The sequence below is a fragment of the Podarcis cretensis genome (genome assembly GCF_951804945.1).
Source record: "Podarcis cretensis genome assembly, chromosome: 4".
Classification (NCBI taxonomy): Eukaryota; Metazoa; Chordata; class Lepidosauria; order Squamata; family Lacertidae; genus Podarcis; species Podarcis cretensis.
The window spans coordinates 43320127-43345084 of NC_137173.1; the positions used below are offsets into that span (position 1 = coordinate 43320127).

At 40.3% G+C, this 24958-nt stretch overlaps 1 protein-coding gene across 2 annotated transcripts in view; it reads left to right on the forward strand.

The window, feature by feature from the left end:
- Positions 1 to 24958, forward strand: part of POU1F1 (POU class 1 homeobox 1) — a gene marked incomplete at its 5' end in the record, with an annotated part of 64775 nt that overhangs the window by 34229 nt on the left and 5588 nt on the right. The window contains 3 exons of one of the 2 annotated variants that reach the window (XM_079974854.1): positions 19611 to 19752; positions 24244 to 24309; positions 24447 to 24564. In XM_079974854.1, the coding sequence (XP_079830980.1) occupies positions 19611 to 19752; positions 24244 to 24309; positions 24447 to 24564 (326 nt within the window). Of the gene's footprint in view, positions 1 to 19610; positions 19753 to 24243; positions 24310 to 24446; positions 24565 to 24958 lie in introns of those variants that run through there. The other variant, XM_079974855.1, reaches the window with a different exon arrangement.

A 24958-nucleotide genomic window follows, 5' to 3' on the forward strand; every position in this document is an offset into this window, starting at 1 on the left:
TAGGTCACCCCACTGAGCTTCTGAGGGTAGTGAAACAACCAAGAGGAAACATCTAAAAGCAGTCACATATCCTCACAGCTAGTACCTTTCAGCTAGGAAGGTTTTAAATTCCACAGGCAGAATGAAGGATATAGACTCATTTCACCAGGGAGGGCATTCCACAAATGAGTAAGGATCCATTCCACCAAGGAGGACCGACTTGACAGCACTGTGCCATGAAAAGGCATAAAATGCAAGAGTCACCTATCTTTCCTGGGGCATAACCAAAACAATGTTGACATTTCACATCTACAGATATGAAATGCTACTGTATTCAGGTGCTAAGGAGTTGAGGAACAGGGAGACCTCTGTCTTTTTCCTCACTTAATGGCTGCTTGCCAACACTAACTGTGCCAATGGGGACTTTCTCCTGGGGAAAGAATGCAAAGCAGGGGTAGCCGGATAGTGTTGTTCTCTAAGGATTGGAAAGAAATTATAGTCAGTTTGCATTTAAAGGGGAAGCACCCTAATTCACACTTTTGAAAGCAATGCACAAATGAAAAACACATCTGTCTTTCAAAATTCGCACGTCTCTGAATTTTGAGGTACAGTTCACTAGCCAAGTAGTGTATACAAAAACGCAAATGCTAGGCTGAAGTGTGCACAATCATGCATATACTCATGGATGCAGCATGCAAAGATGTGTTATATTAGAAAGAGCTGCTTTGCAAAAAATGTGTATATTAAACAAACTTGCATACAAGTTAATAGAGTTTGTTGAGTTAGTGAGCCTGACAGCCAAAATAAGAAATTATGATGAAAAGAAAACAAGAGGCGAGTGGGAGCATTTTGAAGAATGCTTTGAAAAGAGTGGTATTAAGGTTAACTGGCAAGTGGGATAAGCCTGTGAGCAGCAAAAGACAAGACAAAGGAATGGAAAAGGGAAATAATAAAGGGGTGGGGGAGGAAACATAAGGAGATGTAGCAAACTAAGAATATGATGAAATGGATGACAATGGAAGATAAGCCAAGAAGTCTATATAAGACATGAATGGATGTAATATGTAAAACAGAAAATGGATAAATAAATATTAGGAGAAATTCTTAAGAATTTCCATGAAGACATTTTTTTAAAAAAATAAATCCCCAAACTGATACCGAAATGTGGAGGACTGAATTTAAGATTGGAAAATGAAAAATGGAGAGAAACCAGAATTGACAGATTTTCCATCCCTATCCAGTTCCCATCAGCCTTGGTCAGCATAACCAATGGATAGAATGATGGAAGTCATTGCCTAGCAACAACTGGAGGTCACCAGGTGTGCTACCCCAGCCTTAAGCAGCTAGCAGCAGGTAGCTATGTCTAACCACAGAGCTGAATCAGCACTGACGGCAATATGAGATACAAATTGCCAAAGATAATTCCAATTATATTTCAAAATTAAGAACACAAGAATTAAATAACTGAACTAGCATAGATCAACGGAAGGCACCATTTAACAGGATTGTAGAACAAAGGGAATAATTACAAATGTGTTTTTTTAAAAAAAATCTCTCCATCCATTTCAAAGCATCATATACATCAATCTTAAAAAGAAAATATTGATGTTAGAATTAAAAGCTGCCAATTCATTCTTCCTGTGACTTGTCTGCTCTCACATACTGTCCTGTTTATAGGGTTTTTGCAAGAATTAGTAGTGGTTGGTTTTAAATGGCTAGCGGTACGTTAAAAGAAAATGATTTAAGATTATTTCATATAGATGTATGAGAGCTTCTTCTAAACAATTATGAAATGTTCCTGCTCCTGACAGGTGCTCATTTCTTTTCAGCTGCTGAAATTTTGAAATGCCGACATATTTTTTTTTAAGCTGTTTTCCTTTAGAAAGAGTGGAATGGAAATAGCAACCGCTATATCAGCAAAGCTCCATATTACAGCAGAGAAAATGCAGGATTTTAATAGAGCTTCTGTTCAGCGGTACATTTATAGCACAGAGCAATGAGATTTCCATACATGATTCCGCTTGTGGTCCTTGGAAGTGTGCAATTAAAGTGGCTTTGAAAACTTCCTATGTATTCTATCAGATCAGAAGCACATCTGTTCGCACACATTTGGTTAGGAGCACCCACTTATCTTTTGAGTGGTCGCCAGGCAGATGCAGAGGCAATGTCTGTTTGACGTCGGAGTCTTTGCCACTGGCACTAAAACACAGGCTTCCTATTGCTTTTAATCCTACACAGGACTGATTATTGATCTTTGCCACCCTTCTGTTCCCAAGGGCTCCCAGGACAGATAAAGCATGACTTCTGATAGCGAAGATACGATTGATTCTGAAATTTATACATTTAATTATAGCGTTACCCAGGAATCTTGATAAGGAATCACCTTACATACAGTGAAGCTGGCATTCAGGGATGTGGGAGAAGCGGCAGAAATATATATTTCCCTGCTTATCGCTGAACTCAGATAAAAACCTGGAGTACTTCTCTGTCCTCCTGTCAAGAGATGGGGAAACTGAGGCAGTTAGCAAACTGAAAGCTTGAAATAGCAATTGATTCCGCACCCTATCTCATAATTTTTACACATTGATTTTGCACTCCTGCAGGGGGCCCTGTAGCGCAGCCAAACTAAGCAGGAGGGTTTGGTAGCTCTCTGCTACACCCAAAACCAACTGTCTTGTTTCTCTCATCCCCATCAAGCATTGGGGAGAGGTGACACAAAGCTCCGTTTTGCAAGCGAAAGCAGCAGAGTGGAGGAACCCCCCTTGCTGCTCTCGCTTGCAAACTGCAGCCTTGCATCTCCCATCTCCATCTAGGAGCATAGACTTCTAAAGAGCTTCATGATTTTCACATGGGTTGCCAACAAACCCATGGCCTTCTTTTCTGTCCTGGGACAAAAAAATTGGACAATTTGCAGGACAATTTGCATTTTCCTGCCCACGACATCACATCTGCTTCCTCTTCCAACCACACATTGCACATGGGTGATCTGTAAAGAAAATCCATGTGTCAGGGTGCCCGTATACCTCAGTTGCCCAGAGCCCCTACATGCAAGCAGGAGCTCATGTGATGGAGCAGGGGTCAGTAACCTAAGGCTCATGGGCTGGAAGCAGCCCACGGAGGTCATTTGGCCAGCCCCCGAGCTGCCCCTGAACCAAGTTGCCCACTCGCGCACTGCGCTAAACCGGCGCAGCGTGGTGCAGGGACTCGCTTCCACAGCGCCGGAAATTGGGTCTGTGCATGTGCAATCTGGCCCACAGAGGGATCTCCATGGGACTGATCTGGCCCAGGCAAGATAAACCTTGCTGACCCCTGTGATGGAGTCCCCTTATAAAAAAGTATGGTTGAAAGAGGAAGCAAACAAGGTGTCAGGGATGGGGCGAAAAGAGTGGATATGCATAGGGCTAAATGGTTTTTGAGGCTGAGGCAAAGAATCCCCTCTGAAGGTGTATTGGTGCTCATAGTGTGTGTGTGTGTGTGTGTGTGTGTGTGTGTGTGTAAATACAATTGTGGTATTTTTTTTTGGGGGGGGGGGATACAGTTTTTTAAAATAAAATACAAATAGCATTTTTAAACTTTCCAGGATAACTCATGGTTTATTCATGATTTTGCTGGTTTAAAATCTGTGTTCCTTGTTTATGATGCCATCTGCAGGTGAAAATATAGATTTCCACTACTTTTATTATAAAGTCAAACCTAATTGTGTGTTTGTATAGAGTCTATATGCATAAAGCATTAGGTTCCCCATTAGGATATGGCCTTAGATTTCCTACTTTTTGTACAAAACCATAAAGGGTTTGTTTGGACAAATACAAAATTGACCTAAAATTGAAAAAAAACTATTAATAACACTGTGATTCTAAAGTCTAAAGCTGTTTTTTTTTTTTAACTTGCATCCTCATAAGATGAAACAGAAAAAAAGTGTTAATTTAAACAAAGGTTCTCATGGGAGACCAGTTAACATAACCAAAGTGTCTATTGTAGTTTTTTAATGAGATGCATTCCCTTTTTAATTGGCAATTACTTTATTTTTCTGGGTCATGGGGCAGGTTAGGGTGTGAGATTTTTAGTGATGGGCAACGTTCAGGGTCTGTTTTGTAGTAATGCATACATTTAAAAACATTTTGCATGGAAAAATAAGTATAAGATTTTCAAAGCTATGCAAGAAGATTAAGCTTCTGCTGATCATGCCGTCTTATCTCCTCTTTGGCTTGGGAAATTTAAGCCCTCCAAGCGTCCATTAAAAAAGCAGCTAATGTAGAATTGATAACATAATTAGGGCATTGGTTGAGTAAAATTCCAAGAAGTTTGGATTGGTTATTACTATTACCATTATTATTTATTAAATGCATATACCACTCTTGATCTGAAGACCGCCAGGCAGTTTACAACATAAAAACACAAATTAAACCACAATATATATATATATATATATTTAAATTGCAAATTGCTACATTCAGAACCTTACTTGCATGTGTCTGGAGTCTTGGAAGCTTGACTACCCTACATTCTCCTACAAATGGACCTTGAGCTTGTTTGAAGGTTCTAGTATATGTGCTGCCGAAGCGAGCACGAGCTTGTTTGAAGGTTCTAGCAGGGGAGCACAGCTATCGTATATCCTTGACCGAAGCGGAATGGTACACTCTTTTTACCTGGGATAGTCGTTCTCTTCCACTGAGCTCGCAACTTCAGGAGGGAAGCACATGAAGCGGTGAGGGAGGAAGAGGACACCTGCCTATCCAGCCACATCAGCCAAATCAACCCCGGCGATCAATGGGGTGGCAGATGTTGCAGCCAGATCACCCTCAAATTTTTAAAATAAAATAAATAAATAATAACATAACATAACATAACATAACATAACATAACATAACATAACATAACATAACAAGCCATAGATTGTTTAATGAGCCTGGTTGAAAGGCCTGGTGGGATTAAAAACACAATTCCTCATAATACTTCACAAAGAGCTTACTGTTTCAATTGATCCATGTTTTGAAACCTTTTAATTTCTTTTCCATATGATGTGTACAGGTAAGACACAGCTATCCAGTGCAGGCAAGTAATGCAATGGGTGTACAGAGCTAAATGATGCAACAAGGTTAATCTAGCATCTATAAGAAGAAAATAACCATAGTAAGAAACATTTCCCCCTCCACTAGAATTTGCCTAGAGTCTTCCTGTATTCTTGGATTCTCCCAAATCTTTCCTCCCCTTGACTTTGTCCTTCGGCCTTCAGTAGATCTTTGGACCTGGCTTTCTTCTCAACCCTACCTTCTGGTTTGTCCTTTGTTGCATACTTACTAACATAAGAGACTGCCTTTCATTGATTCAGACCACTGGTTCATCTATCTTAGTGCTGCCTGTATTGGCTGGCACTGGATTCTCTGATTTTTCCCATCCCTATCTGGAGGTGTCAGAGATTGGACCTCGGAGATTCAGCAAGCAAAGCATGTTGCTCAGCCACCAAGACTTATTCTTGCTCCTGACTACTGGCTTATCTCCCAGCTTCTGGCTCACCTCACACAGCGGCCCTCGGCCCACTGGACAACCACACTCTGTGACAGCTTAGCTGAAAGTCAGTGTGGGCTAACAAAATTCATGGTTTGCCTGGGTTGAGTGAGGCATGTAAATGGGCTCAGAAAAAGGATAGCAGCAATTTGTTTTTCTTTAGTGAGCTTCTTCTTTTTTGTATTCATCTCTGGGTTCAATTTGCAAAAAGACTGATAGGGGGAAAAAGTAATTTCCAACTCTTTGAAGTGCAATAGTTTGTTGACACAGTTAATTTGCAGCTCAGTGAAGCTATATTGGCTTTGTCTAATAACTGCAAAGAGGATAGAGAAGTATCTCAAATTTCCATTGAGAAGAGTTCTTCTCCAAAGACTTTGCTTTGCTTTAGAAGACTTAGCTTGTTACAATTTAGCCCTCAATTTATTCCATATTTAAAGTTTATTTCTTAACTGAACTTCCTTTAAAATTTGTGTGTGTGTGTGTGTGTGTGTGTGTGTGTGTGTTTACTGTGGGCAAAGGACATCAAAACTTCACATGACAAAAAAACCTATAGTGTAAGTAGGATGTGTTAATTTTATCTATATCAATAGTGTGCTTTTCTGGTAGTCATCCAGAACACAAAGAATTGAATTACTGTGCATTTCAGCTCATTTCAGACCTAGAAAAACACATTTTTGATGTCCTTACCCCACAATAAACACACACATACGCACATGTCAGGGGTTCAGGAGCAGAGGCACAGGGAAGAGAGGAGATGGAGAGCGAAGGGGAAGAATCCGAGGGGAGCGTAGGAGAAGAGGACAGTGGACCGAGGGATTCCATGAGCCTCTCCAGCGAATTGGAAGATTCACAGAAGGGGGCGCCAGTGGCCAGGGGTAGGGGGTTCCCAAGGGGAACGCCCCAGGCGCAAGGGGGCAGCAGGGACTCCCAGAGCAGTAGTTGGAAATCAGGACCAGCTTCCCCACCAGAGCAGAGTGGGGGGGAAGAGTCCCAAGGATCGGGGGCAGTGCATTCCCCACCAGGGAGAGAAGATAAGGCAGGGCTGACCACACCTCCATCGGAGAGTCAGACAACGGAGGGGAGGTCAGATCCGGCCAGTATCCCGGAAGAGGGAAGCAGTGACAGAAGTAGTGTAACGGTCAGGAGGAAGGTCACTGGGTTGGCGCGAGAGGCAAGTTCAAATGTACAGGAGAGCGGGACAGCAGAGAATGAGGATTGGGAACCGGGTCCTAAAGCCCGCCGGAGGGAGGGGGAGGAGCTAAGCGACTCAGCGTTGGAAGAGTCCAGAAAGGGCAATGCCCCAGCGGGCAGGAGGACCCAGAGGAGGAGAGAGCAGCGTAAAAGGTGGAGCAGGGCTAGGATCTTAAACTGGTGTCATAGGGGAGGAGACTCAGACGGTACTTCGCCGGTCTAGGGTTTAAGACGTAGAGCTGCGCGCTGCGGCTTTGAAATGGAAACTGAACCTCAATAAAGACTTTTGTACATAACGACAGCCTAGCGTTGGTCCTCTGTGAGCTGGGACCTAGAGGCAGCTCTGACAGCACACATCCATCAATACATGAAGTTGCATTGAAACACATAGAAAACCTGTATTTGTGGATGTGTGGATTCTAATTAAACTTGGCACTGAGAAAAGAAAGAATTCGGGCTGACTATTCTGGCAGACATTTAAAAAAATTCTTATCATAGAATTGTAAAGTTGGAAGGGACCCTAAGTATCATCTAGTCCAGCCCCCTATAATGTTGTCCTATATGGGGATTGAACCTGCAATCTTGGTTTTATCAGCAACTGAGCTTATCCTAATACATAACAAATATTCAATATTTTTAACTGTTTATACCTGAGGTCCCTTCCATGTGCACAAAACAAGCCTTAATTTGGGGGTGGGAGTGCATGCAGTTCTGTGCTGCCATGCAAGCCCTCTGGGCAGCATGCAGACTTTCCCAGTGGAAAGAGTTTGCTGGTATGGCCATTTGAAATTCTCAAGTCCCTCTGCACAGCAGGCTTTGCCTTGCAGTGGGCAGTGGTTTGGCACTTTAGCCATTAGGGACTGCTTTCCTGCGAGGAACTATGAACAGGCATACAGGCTTGAGATACCTTTGCATGCTGTGATGAAGTTCTACATACCTAGCAGTGCAAAGCCTTCCACTCCTAGTCTCTGTGTGTAACAGTTCACAGAACAGCACGAAGGAGTGAACTTGTTCTGCTCATTCTTTCTTCAACCTGACCTAGCCTGTAAAGGAGATAAAGTCCTTTTTGCCTGACATCTGTTTCCAAAACAATGTTTCAAAGACCTGTCAAAAGCACATGCTGTGTCGTACTAATCTGAAAGATGCTGTGCTTGGTCAAGAAGTAGGGCAAGGATAAGTGACTCAAAATTTGTGCTGGTAGGTGGGGAGATACCCTATCACAATGACACAAGCTGGGGAAAGAATGACACAGCAGTGAATGACCAAATGTTGTGATGTTCTGCTTGCTTTCTCTTCATTTTTCTTGCAAGACTAGGTCATCTGTTCCCCGCAATGGTCTCTGCACTTCAGGTGTTCATTCCTGAAGGCCTTTCGGGGTCAGTGGAATGAGGACAGTGGGCTTGTGGAGAGGGGCAAGTGGAAGTTCGTTTCTTTTGATGTAGAAATTCATATCCTGACTTTCAAACACTATAACTTGTGGATATCTAGTGAAGCTGAATGTTGGAAGATACAGGACACATAGAAGGGGGGGCGGGGAGGAACTTATTCACACAGCTCATCTCAGCTCCCACAAAAGGCCGTGATAGCCACCAACTTTGATGACTTTCAAAGATATTAGACTAATTCACAGAGAAGGCTACTACTACTACTACTCTGCCTCCATGTAATGTTTTTGAATACCAGTTGCTGGAAACTACATGTGAGGAGAGTGTTCTTGTGCTCAGATCCTGCAGGAATCTGGTTGGCCACTGAGAAAACAGGATACTGGACTAGATGAGCCATTGGCCTGATCCACCAGGCTCACCTTATGTTCTTAAATCTGTTCTCAGGACAGAGGCAAATGTCAGGCAACCACTGAAGTATGAAGTGTAGTCTCAGGTGTGGTGACATATAGTAAACAGGTGCATTGATATTGATCGTCCAACCATTGGCTCTAGCTCTGGTGCTGGTCCACCCGTCCACAGCCCAAGTTGGGTGGGATACTTCAGTGACCAAATATGGTACTGATCCCTAGCACAATAGGAGGAATAAATTCCCAGTGCACCACATCCCATAATTCGAAAAGCACTGCCATAGACCAAGCACTCTCCTCCTTCATAACCGCCATGTCTTGCCTTGTGTTTAGAGACATGCCTGTCTTGTTAAACTTTTTTGTTTTTGATGAAAGCATCTTCAAATCTATCTGCAATGCAAAATTTGAACTGAACTTGAAAGTCTAGTTTGATATGTCCTTCTGGATGGCCAGTAGGACTTGCAAAAAGAAATCACGTCTTTCTCTGTGGAGAGGAATCCAGATCTTGAAAGTCAAAGGCAGCATAAATTGCTTGATGAAACAAAATTGTGGCTGTGAAACTGGCAGAAATGTTGTGCGCTCGCATATGTCTATCTATCCATAATCTCACTTTGCTTATTTGGTTTCTTTCTGCAGTGTACAATTCATTTTTATGTCTATCTGTGAAGTGCAAAAGAACTCAAAATGTCATAAAATATATCAGGCTCACAAGGAATGCTGCCAACCACTTCTGTAAACCACAGGCAGATCTCATCAGAGCCATTTTTATTGCACTTTTATTGGTCAGCAACTGGAAGAAAAAATAATTGAGAGATAAATTAGATTTCCTTTTGTCTTTTATCTTCTCATATCATGAAGGCTCATTATTCAAGATTCTCTACAGAGTGTGTGCAAGAGTGATATGTATATAATACATTTCATTATAGCTCAGAATAGTAACTCTCTGATTTACCTCTTAACACTTTTAAAATAAATTCCTTTTGTTTTGTTTTTCAGAATTTGACTTTCTTGCCAAGCCATTCTTATTGAGGCTGGCATCAGTCTGTCTCAGAAGACAATGGAAGGGTGTGACATCAGCGGTGAAGGCAAACCATTTGAGAAATACAGCGCCTGCTGTGGCTGTAGAAACCAATATGGCAGAGACATGTCTTGTTGCAGCTGTGGTAGATGACAGCATCTGATTGTACGGATGCAGGTGTACCATAGCATTTCTTCTTTATGAGCTCCTTCCAGCAGTCATTCCTCCTCAATGCTATGGATACATGACCTGACGGCTTGTCTCCAGGCACTCTGGTCGTCTGTAAGGGATTCCCAAATGGCGGGGCTGATGTTGCCAACCTCCATGTCACATTTGAATACATCATTGTAACACAGAGCTCCCCATAGAGCATGTTTTGGACATCCTGTCATCTTCCATTTTGTGGACTTGGCCAAGCCTGCATAGACATCGCTGAGACAGGACAGTGAACATGCTGAGAACTTGAGTTTGGGAGAGCACATCTTTGTTTGAGGCTCTGTCCTGCCACATGATGCCCAAAATTGTCCTGATGCATTGCATGTGGAAGGCATTGAAGCATTGCTCATGGTGGCTGAAACTTGCCCGTGACTCATTTCCGTAAAGCAGCATGCTCAACACATAAGGCTGATAGACCTTCATCTTGGTATTGGTTGTTAGCATCACATTCTCCCATGTCCTGTTGGAGTCTTGAGCCATTGCCAACATACTTGACTAGCTCAGCGTCAATGGAGAGGTTGCCATTCAGCTACTTGGAAATCTAGTGTACAACCTTTTAAATAATGAAATTAAGATGTCCAAATTATTTTCCTGTAGGCTTCTGTGCCTTTAACAGGTGGGCAGAAATTCAACAGGTGTGACTTTACATGTCACTCTTTCCCCTGTCACTGCAGTTTGTTGTTAGAATTTTAGCTTGTTAGGCTGCTGATAAAGGTAGAGAACCAGTATAAGGGGGAAAATATTGGCAATTCAATTAAATTTTATTATCTGGGCTGGAGGGGAATATAATTTAATGTTTCTAAAACCAAAGGTTTGATATAAGGAGAGTGTTTGATGTTTATGTCAGCATATGCATCACTTAATGAAGACAATAGGGATTAAAAGTGTTTGGCTAGACTGAGATTCTAAGAAACATGAAGAACATAAACCCTCCAGCAACATTATCTAACAAACCTTTTTTTTAAAGTTTTCCCACCCTCATAGTGAAAATAGGGGTGAACATGTCTCTTACAGTACCATTTTATGCATAGCTGCTTGGAAGTAAAACCTACTGCGTTCAATGAGATTTACTCTGAAGTAAGTGTGTATAGGATTGCAGCCTTAAAGACAATCATTTGGGAATGATTATTTAAAGCTAAACAAATCTCTGACAGGTGGACACTCTACTAAGTAATATCAAACAGTTCTCCTTTCTAATATGAAATATTCATTTTATAAATTTATTTATTCTCTATATAAAGTTTGCTAACCACTCCAAAGACATGAAATGCATGGAGCTGTACACTTGGGACCAGAATGTGCAGTGCCAAGTGTACAAAGGGTGTGCTGTTGTCAGTCATTTTGGGAAGAAAGGGAAAATGGTGATGTTTAGTGGATATGAAAAGGAGACCGTTGATTGCCGGATTAAGAACCAGATTAAGGGCTGGCTTTGGAGATCTCTTCCATTCAGGTACTGTTTTTGTCATGGGTATAAGGAGCATTACTGAAAACATACATTTCTTAGTAAGATATCTTCATGGTATTTCTAGCAAATGCAAAGCTCACTGGTCTTAAGTAACTTATAAAACATTCACCAGTAATTTATTAGATTCACACAGCAGGGACTTAATCATGAAATAGAAGTGTTTTGCTTGATTGAATGGTCTGTCTGAGGGTTGTATAACACAACAAAAATAGCTTTTGATAACAACATGAAGCCGGTCATATTTTTTTTAAAAAAGATAGCAGTGTTCTTGGAAATCCACTTCATATCTAGTTTCTGGAGAACTGGTCATAATGCAAAGATGTATACATGGCATGTCTTGGCTTCTTCAGAGAGATGTAAGATTTTTTTAAAAGGCTTGGAATTGGGTGTGTGTGTGAAGGATGTACTCCAATGCGAGGAGGGGATGTCAAATATTTTCCAGATTCATTATTCCCACTCCAAGTCATTTTAGACAAATCTGAAGGACCTTGCATCCATTTTTATTTTTATTTTAAGAATCCAATTCATTGTCACTGAACTCGGTTACTGCCAAATATGAAGTGTTGTGACTAATCCAACGAACAACAGCAATGTTTTGGAACTGGAACAGGAAGTTTTCAACTCCCAAAATCCTAGTGTTGTGGGTCTTTTCTGTTATTCTCTGTGGATGAATTATAAATGTTCATAGTTTTGTTCTTCCTTTCTTACATGCAGACAAAGGGATCCAGGGAGTCCTGTACGAATGCAGGTTACTTCTGTTTGCCCAAGACCCATTCTCCAAGTTCAACAAATTCTCTTCTGTTGCAGACTATCCCACACTGTTCTGGCAGCCGCCTGACACGCAGGAATGGCTTTCTTTGGGGACAGCACATAGGCAGCAAAATGGGAGAGGATGGAGGGAATTCGCATTTCAAAAACTGAGTTCTACTCAAGCTTCTTTAAATTTAGTTCAGTAAAAGTAGAATATCCACATATACCTGTGTAGATACATGCAGGCATCCTTAGCTTCATCAAAGTGCTGATAAATATGGAGTCTGACAAAACATTATAATTTTGAATTAGCAATTATGTGAGTGAATCTAATATCTGATTTCCAGGGGAGCTATGAAAATGAATGATTTAATGCACTTTGTGATCGTTTGTTGAAAAACATGTTGAGAAGCATCACTTTTGTGAAAACTCTGTAGTAATTAGGATTATGTGACATTATGCAGTCGGTTTGCTTCTTTTCTGAAAGCAGGAATAGTCTTAAAGCTCATCGCGTCCAATAGCTTGCCACTTTTTACAACCGTGTCACAGCAGGGAGTTCTAGATCTTATTAGGAAGATAAATGGGAAGGTAATGTATCTCCCAGTTTGGTTTCCTGCTGAGAATAAACTTTATTCAGTAACCGCTACAGTGATATATTTTGAAGAATTATAACTGGAGATCTTGCAACAAGCTTGGTTTTCTTCCTTGTCAATTTGTGTTCCTTCCCTCTCACCTTCTCTATTTCTTGGTTTACTACCTCATAACCTAACGAACTCAGAAAATCTATTTTATTATACAAATTGGTGGGAAGGTGCTCAAAATTCACCCAATTCCTGAAGATAGTGCATTTTTCACTCTGCCTGTATTCTCTTTTCTAATAATAATTTTATTGAGTTTTACATTTTTATCATAGTAACAACATATCAAATAACAAAAAAAAAATAAAATAAATAAAATTCCAAATTTCCCCCTCCCCCTCCCCTGACTTCCCTCAACTTCTTCTTCTGGTTTTTTACATACTAACTTTTCTTGCTTGCTTTATTGTATCTCAACCTTAGGTTCTTTATATTAAATATTGTTATAGTCCTATCATTTTAACATCATCTTTATGATTTCTGTATTTGTTTTGTTAATTGTAAGTGTTTACTCAAACCCTGCTAGTGAGTCCATTTCTTTACATTGTCTCTGTAGATACAACACAAATGGTTGCCAGTCTTTTTTTAAGTCTTTATTATCTTGTATTCTCAATTCTATCAATCCCACAATGTGTGTGCATGTCTTTTAGATAAGGTTTTGTTTTAATAGATTTCTGTACAAATCCTAGCACAATGGATTATTTATTTATTCATTTAATCCCAGCTGTCCTCTGAGGAGCTCAAGCTGACACACCTAACTCTTCTCTTTACAACCATCCTGTGAGGTAGGTTAGGCTAAGAAAGTGTGACTGGCCCAAGGTCACCCTGTGAGTTTCATGACTAAAGGCATTTGAACTCTGGTCCCACACGTCCTAGTCCAACACTACACCACACTAGTGTATATGTTTAAAATATTTTAAGACTGGCTTCTAAGGCATAGCTCTCGCAAGTTGGCTTACAAGACAATCTTCAAAATACATTAAATCCAAAAGGCCAGACCAATTTTATAAACACGTTCATAAAGCAATTTAAAACATCCCAAAGATCTCCGAAACTCAGCAGGATTAAGGTCATTCTTACACTCTCTTTTCAAAGTTAAAGGGAATCAAGAAAACATCTTCTAAATCTGATCCCGCAACACATTCAGCTGCATTTTCGGAATCCCTTAAAGGAACACATTTTAAGCATCACAGTGCAAATCTATTCTCTGTCAATCTGAAGCCATTGCTCTTCAACCTGTAGAATCACAGCAGAGATCACCTTTTTATTTTGTGTTAAAGCAAAAAGGTTCCAAATTTGTATGATGTGTTTCATGTGCATGAGTACTTCTAGTCAACCAATGGCAGACTAGTCAACCAATTTCTAGTCAACCAATTTCTAGCCAACCAATGGCAGAATGGTAGGAGATGACTTCAACAGATAGCCCCTGCATAGCAAGCAAAACATTTTTTTACAAACTTCCTTTGTTCCACAAAAGGTTTAACATTTAAGGAAACCTACTGTCTTTTGTTTCTGGTCACACTAGAGAGAATCACTTAAAGAAATACATTAAATAGGTCCTATGTGGCATGTAGCATAGATTGTTGGTCTTAGGTCTACTAAGATTGTCTTAGTCTTTGGCAGCTGTGAGGTGGGTGGCCAGGATAAGATGGCGTCCTTACACAGAGCACCAAAAGATCCAGGCCTCACTGAAATACTTTGTACTTGGAGCAGAATACGGCACAAAAATAATTCTAATTGAGATTTTTTTTTTAACAAAAAAAGAATGGCCTTCACTTGAAGAATTATTGATCATAAAGTTGCAGCTGTCTTCCTTTATTTTTATTTTTAGAAATGAATTGCATTACTCTTATAGAATTGTGGAGTGGGGAGCTGAAAACAGCTTCCATTGCTGGATCAAAAGCATAACTTTCTCTTTTTAAAAAAATGTTTGAATGACCTTCAGGAGAAGCTGGTTTGTGGCTTGAATATGCTGATGAAATCACTTTGCTTGCAAGTTGTTTTGCTTTGTAATGAAACTCTAAACGACTAGCCATGCTGAACAGATGATGTTTTCTCCCTTGTACCCTAATATTCATTATTACAATCTGGAACCAAAGTTCATGTATGAATATAGATGAAAAATAGGATTTAAATGATGCCCGTGTGATAATCTCCATTTGATTTTCTTTCCAAAGCCATCACGACCTTTTCTTTATACTGCTGTTGGAAAGAGAAAGCAGTATCTCACTATTCGCTGTTATACGTTTGTGTGCGTGCAAACACATCTGGAAGCACTTTGAACATTCACTCATTGTGGTCAATTTTCCTTTAAATAAATAAATAAAAGATGGGCTCATTTTCCAAACTTTATTTAAACCTGATAATATTTCATGATTTTCTCCTGTTTGAGTTCCTAGAATCATAGAGATGGAAATGACCTCAAAGGGCTTCTGGTCCAAACCTTGTCAGTGCAGGAAGCTGACTGCAGCATCCCTAATGCCCAGCCACTTTCTCACCTAACATCTTCTGAGGCAATCTCTTCCAGTCCATCAGACCACCTATATCATTAGGAAGTTCTTCCTCATTTTTAGTCTAAATCATTTTTCTTGTATTTTGGACATACTGGACCTACCCTCAGAATGACAGGATATAAATTTGATCCATAGTTTATGTGACAGCCCTTCAAATGTTTTAAAATGCCTTTCATGTTGCTTCTTACTCAACTTCTTCACCCTTTCCTCATAGGAAATTTTGAAAGAGTGCTGTGGATACCTCATCCAGTTTCTGTTGTTTGCTTTTCCATGTCTCTGGGTAAGAGCCAGATCCAACAGAATTAAAATGGATCTGCTTTAGTTTTATGATTTTAGGTGGGGTCTCCTCCACCCCTCAAATCAAATGAAAGTTTACATTGGTAGACTGCACAGTAAATTTAATACATGGATCTTCACAAATTTTCCATAGAATGACAACAAAATCATCAACAAATCAGAGAACATAACTGTGGGCCAAGAGATGACCTGTGATATGCTGGTGGTTTTCCCTCCTACCTTTTCAGTTCCCCTACTTTCTGTTCAGGTGCTGATCAGAGCTTTACAAGGAAATAGAATTGGAACAGGAAGTGCAAAAGAGCGTGGTTTTTCTAATTTCCTCTTTTGGCTTTATGTACCACCTTCACCCACCAGGGCACACTGAGAGTGAGGCAGTCAGGGTTTGTGGGTACCATGAGAAGTCAAACACTCCATGATAACCAAGGGCACCATGTTGGTGACCTCAGGTTTAAGACTGGTATCTTGACCTGTCAACAAGACAAAGCAAGCATTTATTAAACTTCCAACCAATACCAGAGGTGTTTCATTTCAAGTGAACCAAAGCACCCACTTTTCATAATCAGCAACATTGCCACCAACCAATGTTATGGCAGATACTAGATCTAAGCATGCTATTAGCATTCTAAGGAGTATGTAAGATCAAATTCAAATATGAAAAACACTGTTAGAGTCTTTTATATTTTACTGATTAAAAACATTTCGTGCTCAAAAACTTTGGGGTTTTTGGGTATGCACTGTGTCCAAACACACAGAATTTGGGGGAACTAATATTTTTCCCTTACGGACACACCCCTCATTTTAGCTGTGCATTGAGAACCGTGGGAGCACCCTATACCAAATCACATAAGCAATCTGTGATACACAGGCAGAGGTTGTTTTTCAGCGATCTAGTGTGAGGACAGGTGCCCCAGGAAAACAAATTATCTTAATTTTTTATCCTTTATCAAGTAGGCCCATTTCCCCCATCGGTTGGGCTTTAAGACTATTGTCAGCCATAATGCAATTATGCCTGGTCTTAGTCCAAACCCAATGAACCAGAGCTTGGCAACAGGAGCTAATGCGCCTTCTATATATTTTAAAAAGTGATCAGTGCATGGGAAAGTGTCTTCCGCTGAAATCTCTTAATCCTTTCTCTTTATCAGGTGTTTTTGCTACACTGTATGTGTTCATCTATGATACAGATTGTCAAAGGAATCGTTCCATTTGTCCAGTCATGCAAACTGTTAATTATGGTTTTCTTAATAAGTATAACAAACTAGGGAGTCAACGCATGCTTTATATTTTGCAAGGTTTCAGGTGGTTCATTGTGATAACTGATTTGCTATTGCTTTGCCCAGGACTGTATATTGTCTCCCTGCTTATTTAACTTATATGCAGAATTCATCATGCGAAAGGCTGGGCTGGATGAATCCCAAGCCAGAATTAAGATTGCCGGAAGAAATATCAACAACCTCAGATATGCAGATGACACAACTTTTATGGCAGAAAGTGACGAGGAAATAAAGAACCTCTTAATGAGGGTGAAAGAAGAAAGCGCAAAATATTGTCTGAAGCTCAACATCAAAAAAACTAAGATCATGGCCACTGGGCCCATCACCTCCTGGCAAATAGAAGGGGGAAGAAATGGAGGCAGTGAGAGATTTTACTTTCTTGGGCTCCATGATCACTGCAGATGGTGACAGCAGTCAGGAAATTAAAAGACGCCTGCTTCTTGGGAGAAAAGCGATGAGAAACCTTGACAGTATCTTAAAAAGCAGAGACATCACTATGCCGACAAAGGTCCATATAGTTAAAGCTATGATTTTCCCAGTAGTGATGTATGTAAGTGAGAGCTGGACCATAAAGAAGGCTGAATTGATGCTTTTGGATTATGGTGCTGGAGGAGACTCTTGAGAGTCCCATGGACTGCAAGAAGATCAAACCTATCCATTCTGAAGGAAATCAGCCCTGCTCACTGGAAGGACAGTTCCTGAAGCTGAGGCTCCAATACTTTGGCCACCTCATGAGAAGAGAAGACTCCCTAGAAAAGACCCTGGTGCTGGGAAAGATGGAGGGCACAAAGAGAAGGAGACGACAGAGGACGAGATGGTTGGGCAGTGTTCTCAAAGCCACCAACATGAGTTTGACCAAACTGTGGGAGGCAGTAGAAGACAAGAGTGCCTGGCATGCTCTGGTCCATGGGGTCACGAAGAGTTGGACATGACTAAATGACTAAACAACAACAACAACAACCAACAGAACCTTCTGGGCCCAGAACACTATTTGCATCCAATCTTCTCCTCAGTGGGGTGTGATCCTTGCCCAAATGACAGCCACCTTGAGTTATCCCCTTTGGAGCTCTGGGCTCCCACAATAATAATAATCTCCCTCCCTTCCACTCATATGCCCCATTTGCAACCCTAGTTTTGTCCATATTCATATAACCAGACTAATGCAATTCTTTCATATTAACGTTGATTTTTATCCATGCAACATGCTAGGAAATGAATATTATGAGTAATTCCATTCAACTTTACTGGGAATTTTTTTATACAGACCCCATAGGATTAAGTTCAAATAAATTTCAGTATGCTCTCAGTACTAACTCAGCTCATTAAATTCAATTGTGACTGCCTTGCTCTAGATCAGAGAAGAGAAAACCTTCCCTGTGCAGAATGTCTGGTGCAATCCTACATTTGCAGCGTGACAGTAGTCATGCGGAATGCATATAATTCTCTTGGAAAAAATTGGGAGGGACCTATCAAATGTGGAACCAGAACTGTATAGGTAATTGCAGTGACAATATCTGTGAGTTATCAGTCGATATGAATGACACTTTTTAAGTGTTTGAATTCAATACAGGATGCAGCAGAAATGGTTAGCTCAAAAACTCAAGTAGCATGCGAGGTTTTCTGCTTGTGGAAAAGCCCTATCTTCTCTCAAACAAAGCTCTTCCAATTGGTGGCAATGACTATTCTTGTGCCTTATGCTTCTACAGGTAGTATCATGTCTTCCAAAAGCCTGGACCCACTAAGGGCTTACCGGTATATTGTAGATGGAAACTTATTCATGTTCGTCCTGCTACAATTAGTACTTTTGATCAACCGTGCATCTCAGAATCCGTTGCTGATTGGTGGATACATAACACTGCTTTTTTAGGATGATACGTATGCCTGAAATGTATTAATGACTTCAAAGTAGGGTGAATGTTTATCTGATCTTATATCTTATATTTGGTTTTATCAGATGCTATGTTTATTACAATGCCTTTTCAATGTGAGTCTCTGAATTTTTTTTAAAACAGCAACATTTAAAAGCAAAAGGTTATAAAATGCAACTTATTCCCATAGGCAGTGGCGTAGCGTGGGGTCGGCTGCACCGGGCGCAACATCTGGGGGTTAGGGTTAGGGGGCGCAAATCCACGGGTTAGGGGGCGCAAATCCATGGGTTAGGGGGCGCAAATTACTTGCCTTGCCCCGGGTGCTGACAGCCCACGCTACGCCACTACCCATAGGACCTTAAAACAACACATCTTTCATGTATTTTCCAAGTCTGACTAGTCTCAGTAAACACTCAGTACTTCCTATCATGCAGAGTAGTATGTTTGAAGCCTTGTTCATGAAATAACATCTGTTTACAGATTTCTTCATATAATCCAAAAATTAAGAACCAAATCTCATTTCTATAGTTTTTGATTTTAATTTACATATATAACTTTTGGATTTTTGGGGTGTTTTTTTGGTAATATTTTGCTTTTTCAACCTTTTGCTTTGTGCGGTGGGGATCTCTGTGTGATTTGAGTGTTTGTTTTTTGGCTTTTGGGGCAGGTGTTCATACGGTTGGATAGCACTGAGGAGGTTTCCGCAACTATCATATGAGCAGAAATTGGGGTAAAAAGACTCCCTCCTGCAGCCTTATCCAATATTGTTCCTTCACAAAAGCCTGCTTTAAAAGAACCTGGAAAAAAATTGGGTCTCTGGTTTCCCCTCATTAATTGGGTGTCTGTTGCATTTGGGTGGGGAGGAAGGAGGTTCCTAAGTGATCAGGCAACTTGGCCAGGCAAAGCACATTAAAATGGATAAAGGGATTTCCTGACAGTATAAATACCTGCACACGACTTCCCTGTGCACCATAACCCATGTTATGTATATATGCAAGGGAAAGTGGTACAATCGAATCCGGACTGCTGGGAACTGCATAGGGTAGACTTGGGAGAAAAGCAAGGCAAGGCATCTCTTCGTTCTTCCTTTTCTGTTTGCTTGTGGGAATGAGTTGTCAAGCCTTTCCTTCAGCTGACACCTTCATCCCTTTGAATTCAGACTCGTCACCCTCTCTGCCTCTGATAATGCATCACAGTGCTGCAGAGTGCTTACCCGTCTCCAATCATGCCACCAATGTGGTCTCAACAGGTACTTTTTTTATTCTATCAGTGTTGCTCTTCTCAATGTCCCATGCCTTGGCTTCTTTCATATGCTACGCAAGCCCTTGAAGGGAAAACTTTTTAAAGAGATTAGGTTCTCTGAGCAAATGATTCAAACTAAAACTACCAGCGTGCCAGGTTTAATTGTGTATGGTGTAGTTGTTGTTTTTTTAATTAGCTTTCCAGTAAAATCTTCACAATGGAGAAGCTGGATCATCATAATGCATCATCAAAAGGCTGGTGTCTTATTTATTTATCTGATGTCGTATTTCTTTAAAGTGTTTCTTAAATGTTTCAACAGACGATTCCAGGGTGGTGTACAAATGTGTGAATAAAATCAATTCACACAATGTACAAAATTTAAAACCATTTAAAAACAAGACGAAACATAAATCCAAAATGGTAAAAGGATATCATAATTCCTAAAACCATTTACAATCTAAAATGTCTTATTTCCTACTTCTCAAAAACTCATACTAAAAAATGGGAAGATGCATTATATGAAGTGGAAAATAAAACCAACCAGTTTGCACATATGCAAGCACTAAAAATCTAAGGTGATACAAATATTAACTAAGCTAATAAATCCTGTTTTCAGTTGCATGTCTAAGTATGGCATTATTAACAATTAATTTTCATTTGGACTCTTCCATATGACATTTTATTTTTGTTGTTGCTGCTGCTCTAGGTGGTGGTATATTCTGCAACATGTAATTGACTCGTTTATACTGAATTTGTGGTGGTTTATATTGGAGCATCCACACATCCTTCTGCTTTATTAGATGTTCTGCAATGCTTCTCCAGTGCTACTGCATTATTGTCATCTGGAGCTACACATCTTGAACAAGAGTGCTATAAAAGCTATCTGGGAGTGAAAAACAAAAAATAACTTGGAATGTTTGTGGTATAAAAAATTGAAGGATTTTAGCAGGAACATGCACTGTTTGGGAACAGAAGAGTTTGTCTGCCTCCAAAAGCTTTGCAAACACAAACAGTATTGAAAGTGGGATTGTATGTATAACCTCCCTGATACCAAATAATCATGAAAGCACAATAAAAAGGTTGCTTGGAAGGGCCTTTAGAGATGATCAAAAGCATCAGTTTATTCCAAGTGGCATGAAATGACAATTTCAGTCTTAAATAAAATCATTTGTATGCCCATTTTTTTCAAACTCCAGTATGTGTGTTTAAGCAGAAGGTAAAATAGAATCAGAATAATTTGCAACCTAACACCCAGGGAGGGGCACAGGGAGTGGGAATTAATCTATATTGAAGGTACATCAAAAAGAGGTTTCACCAACCAATAAAAGTTTGATAAGGAAGGAGCCAACAAGCCTCCTAGAGGGAATTCCATAGTCTGGGCTGCAACCATAGATACTCTGTCCCATTTTCCTACCACCAGCATGTCTGAACCCAGCTGGAAATGGCCTCAAAGATCTCAGAAATTGGGTATGATCGCACGATAATCCTTAAAACACCTTGGTCCTAAATCTTTAAAGGCAGTATTTGGCACTTTGAACTGGGATTGGAAACACAGCCGTATCCAAGGTCAGTCTAAACTGGAAAAGTGGGCCATGGCTTCTGAACTTTCTGCCACATCTGCATTTGTCTCAAGTCATACTTTCAAACACTTGCAAGGTTTTATATAACCTGCCAGAGAGTTCACAGTTTTAGAATATTTTTTTCCAAAATAAGAATTGTTTCAAGAAGCGCCAGAATTAGGTTTGAGGGCTACCTTGGCAACGTTCTACCTGGTCAACCTCGACTTCACCAATGTCTCCCCACTAACACTACCACCCCCCTCCAAATAATCTTCTGGTAGTTGTGGACTCACAACTAAATGCTGCACTATGGTCCCAGTGACTGGCCATGCCACATCAACAACAATAAGACAGACCACTCAGAAGGAGGCAGAAGATGCCTTGTGCTGGTTTAGAATAATAGATGCTCCTTGGGAAGGCAGGGAAATATGATTTTTAAGGTAGAGATCCATGTCCCATTGACAGAGGCTTTTGTGTGGCGTTCCTTCATCGCTCCACATCTGGTTTCTCCCAAATGAGTTATATCAGTGATGCATGAAAGTCATTGTGCTCAGAAACTGCTACTCTCTCCTCTGCCCTGCAGGCAATTTAAGCCAGGCTCTTTTCAGTTCCTTAGGTTTCCTGTGACTTCAAGAGCTCTCCGTTTTTAATTTCAGAGAAGCATCAAGATGTGTATTAAAGCAGATGACCCTGAAAGTATATTATACTGTATCCAACTATTTCAAAGATCATTAAGTTAAAACTTTTTTTCTGTTACATGGGAGAAAACCAATTTGTGGATTCAAAAGAAATGAAGAAAGAAGCAGAACGCTGCACTGCCATTTTAATTTAATGTGAAATAGAATCCTTCCAGGAATATAATTCATTTCTATTTCAATGCCTTAAAACAAGAACTGTGGCTGAAAGAATGAAAATCAAAAATGGCTTGGCACACAGTGATTTATTTGCAGTGCATAACCCCCCTGCCACACACATAAACACACTTGCTTTTAAAAAAAATTGTGAATAGTTCATACTGTGGACTTTTGACCAGCCTGTCAGATAAGGATTGGCCTGTGATTAGTACAGAACTATATTGAAACTTGCATGTGTGATCTTTAACAAACAGCTCTGTTTTGAAGTAAAATGGGATGCACTGATTTGCGGACAGGGGAGTTCCTTCTGTGTAAAATGGAATCAAACCAAAGAACAATGGGTATATTTGACTAACGCAGAAGCCATTCATAGTTCAAGAAGTAGTCAAATGTTCCTTTGATTCCTTTATCATCTGCCCACATCAGACATGGCTATTTTTTTTAAAAAAAAAAGGTTTTATTTTGTAAAATTTGCACAATAAAATAAAATCTCATAAGCATAATTTACATTTTATGTGTCAAGCTTTTCAGTAATCACTATAACTAGCACACAATGGCCTACATTTACTGGACTTCTGCTCCACTTGCTTTCAACAACTTTGTCATACATGGTAAATCTGAGGTACGTTGAAAGCTGGGTGCATGCAGTTGCTTTTCCTGAATGTACAGCTCAAATTTACACACTTTCTTAAGATGCTCTCCAAAAGGTAGAGTATAGACTCAAGACAGATCCAAAATGTGAATATAATATATTATTTATTTCCATGTTTATTTCATAACATTTGTACACGACTTGATTGTAAAAGAAAAGAAAAGAACAATGCTCAGAGCAGTTTACAAAAAGATAAAACAATAAAATAAAGGGGGAAAAATTACAACCATACTTTTAAAGCATACAAATAGAAGGTAAAATACTAAAGCTGAGTAAAATTACCTCCACTTTCTTAGTGTCTGGGTAGGCTTGTCTAAACAGGAATTTGTTTAGCAGGCACCAAACATAGAACAGTGAAGGCACCTGCTTCATCTCAGCAGGCAGGAAAGTGTAGATGCTGCCACACTAAACGGGTCTTCTGTGACACCTGTAGTGGTGCTAATTCTTCAACTGAAGAGGTCAAATGAACACATGTGGGGCAAGACAATTCTAGTACACTGGTCCCAGTTTGCATTTCTTGGTGCAGAAAGTATTGATCTGATGTGTAGAGATCTTTCCCATTCTAATTAATTCAAGAGGGTTCTGGAAGCTTCTCTGTGTGGAAGAAACAAGCAGGAGTTCCTGATATTCTGGGTTATTCCTTCAGAGAAGCTGAGTATAGCTGGCTTAAACTTGGTTCTCTTATCTTTTCAGTCAAGGTCATGCCGACCATAAAAGTAGGGCCAGAAGGAGCCTGGGTTTCACTTTCTCTTTCTATATCTTTTGCTTCTGGTGTGGTGTTCTGTACATAGCATGCTTAGTGTTAAGGTTTTAGACTTATTATAAGTTATTAAAGTTAAGTCTGCTGCAGCTGGATTTCTTATGGACAGCGCCAATCCTGAATGTATTGGATTTGTGACCATTATGCTCATTTGCCTTCAATAGCAGTAAAGCTCGGCTGGATGAAATATTAATTGCCTCTGGTCTATTTTGGGGGGTAATCCTGCAACGTGTTTAAGGTTTTGCTCTGCTAACTATACATTGGAATCTATTCTGGGTCAATATTGAGTAGAATTTCAATGACATACAGTGATACCTTGGGTTAAGTACTTAATTCGTTCCGAAGGTCCGTACTTAACCTGAAACTGTTCTTAACCTGAAGCACCACTTTAGCTAATGGGGCCTCCTGCTGCTGCCGTGCTGCCAGAGCATGATTTCTGTTCTCATCCTGAAGCAAAGTTCTTAACCTGAAGCACTATTTCTGGGTTAGTAGAGTCTGTAACCTAAAGTGTATGTAACCTGAGGTACCACTGTGGTATACTTTGGTTGGGTTGAAAGGATGATCTTCGGGTCCTTATGCATGTTCTTACCATTATCCTCTGTTTTGTTAACCCCAACCCCTAAATCTTCCTCCATATGCCTCTCCATGCCGACACTGGGGAATGTTCTACCAGGTCTGCATTATTCCATCCCTTCCTGCCATTATGGAAACCAGCAAGCTGCCTACGGCGTGATGGCAGGTAAGAAATGTTCCCTTAAAACCAGTGGGCCCATAAAGCGGGGGGGGGGGGGGGAATACATCTGTAACTAATTCAGTTTGTCTCAACTGAAATGGTCTTACTGCACTCTCAACTTCCCCCTCCCCCTTTTTACCCAGGTATCAAGCCTGCAGGTCCAGATATGCTGGCAGCCAGCCTCTCTCAAAGCCGCATTTTGCAGACCTGCAGTATGCCCCATCCCAACATTGTGAATGGTGTTGGCACATTGCAAGGCAAGTCTGTCCTGTTTCATTTTGTTTTGTTTCCCCTAACTGATTAACCTTATTACATAAAAGGTTTCAGCGCCCGAGAGGCATTCCTGTAACAGCAGTAGTTCAAAATCAAAAGGAGCAGGGTTTAAATCTTAATTGCCATTTAAAAACGATGAAAAGCCATACAGAATAGGGATGACTAAAAGGGACCTTGTGGTTGGAGCTAGTCATCATCGTTGGGAATGAATGAATGAATGAATGAATCTTTATTCGTGTCAGCCATCGGCCATAGCAATAAAACAACAATACGATATGCAAAGAATGAAAATAAACAGACAATTATATAAAATGCATTTTAGGGTTTATAATCAATAGTCAAATAGTGGATCTTATTCTGATTGCCCCAGCTAAAAACCTTG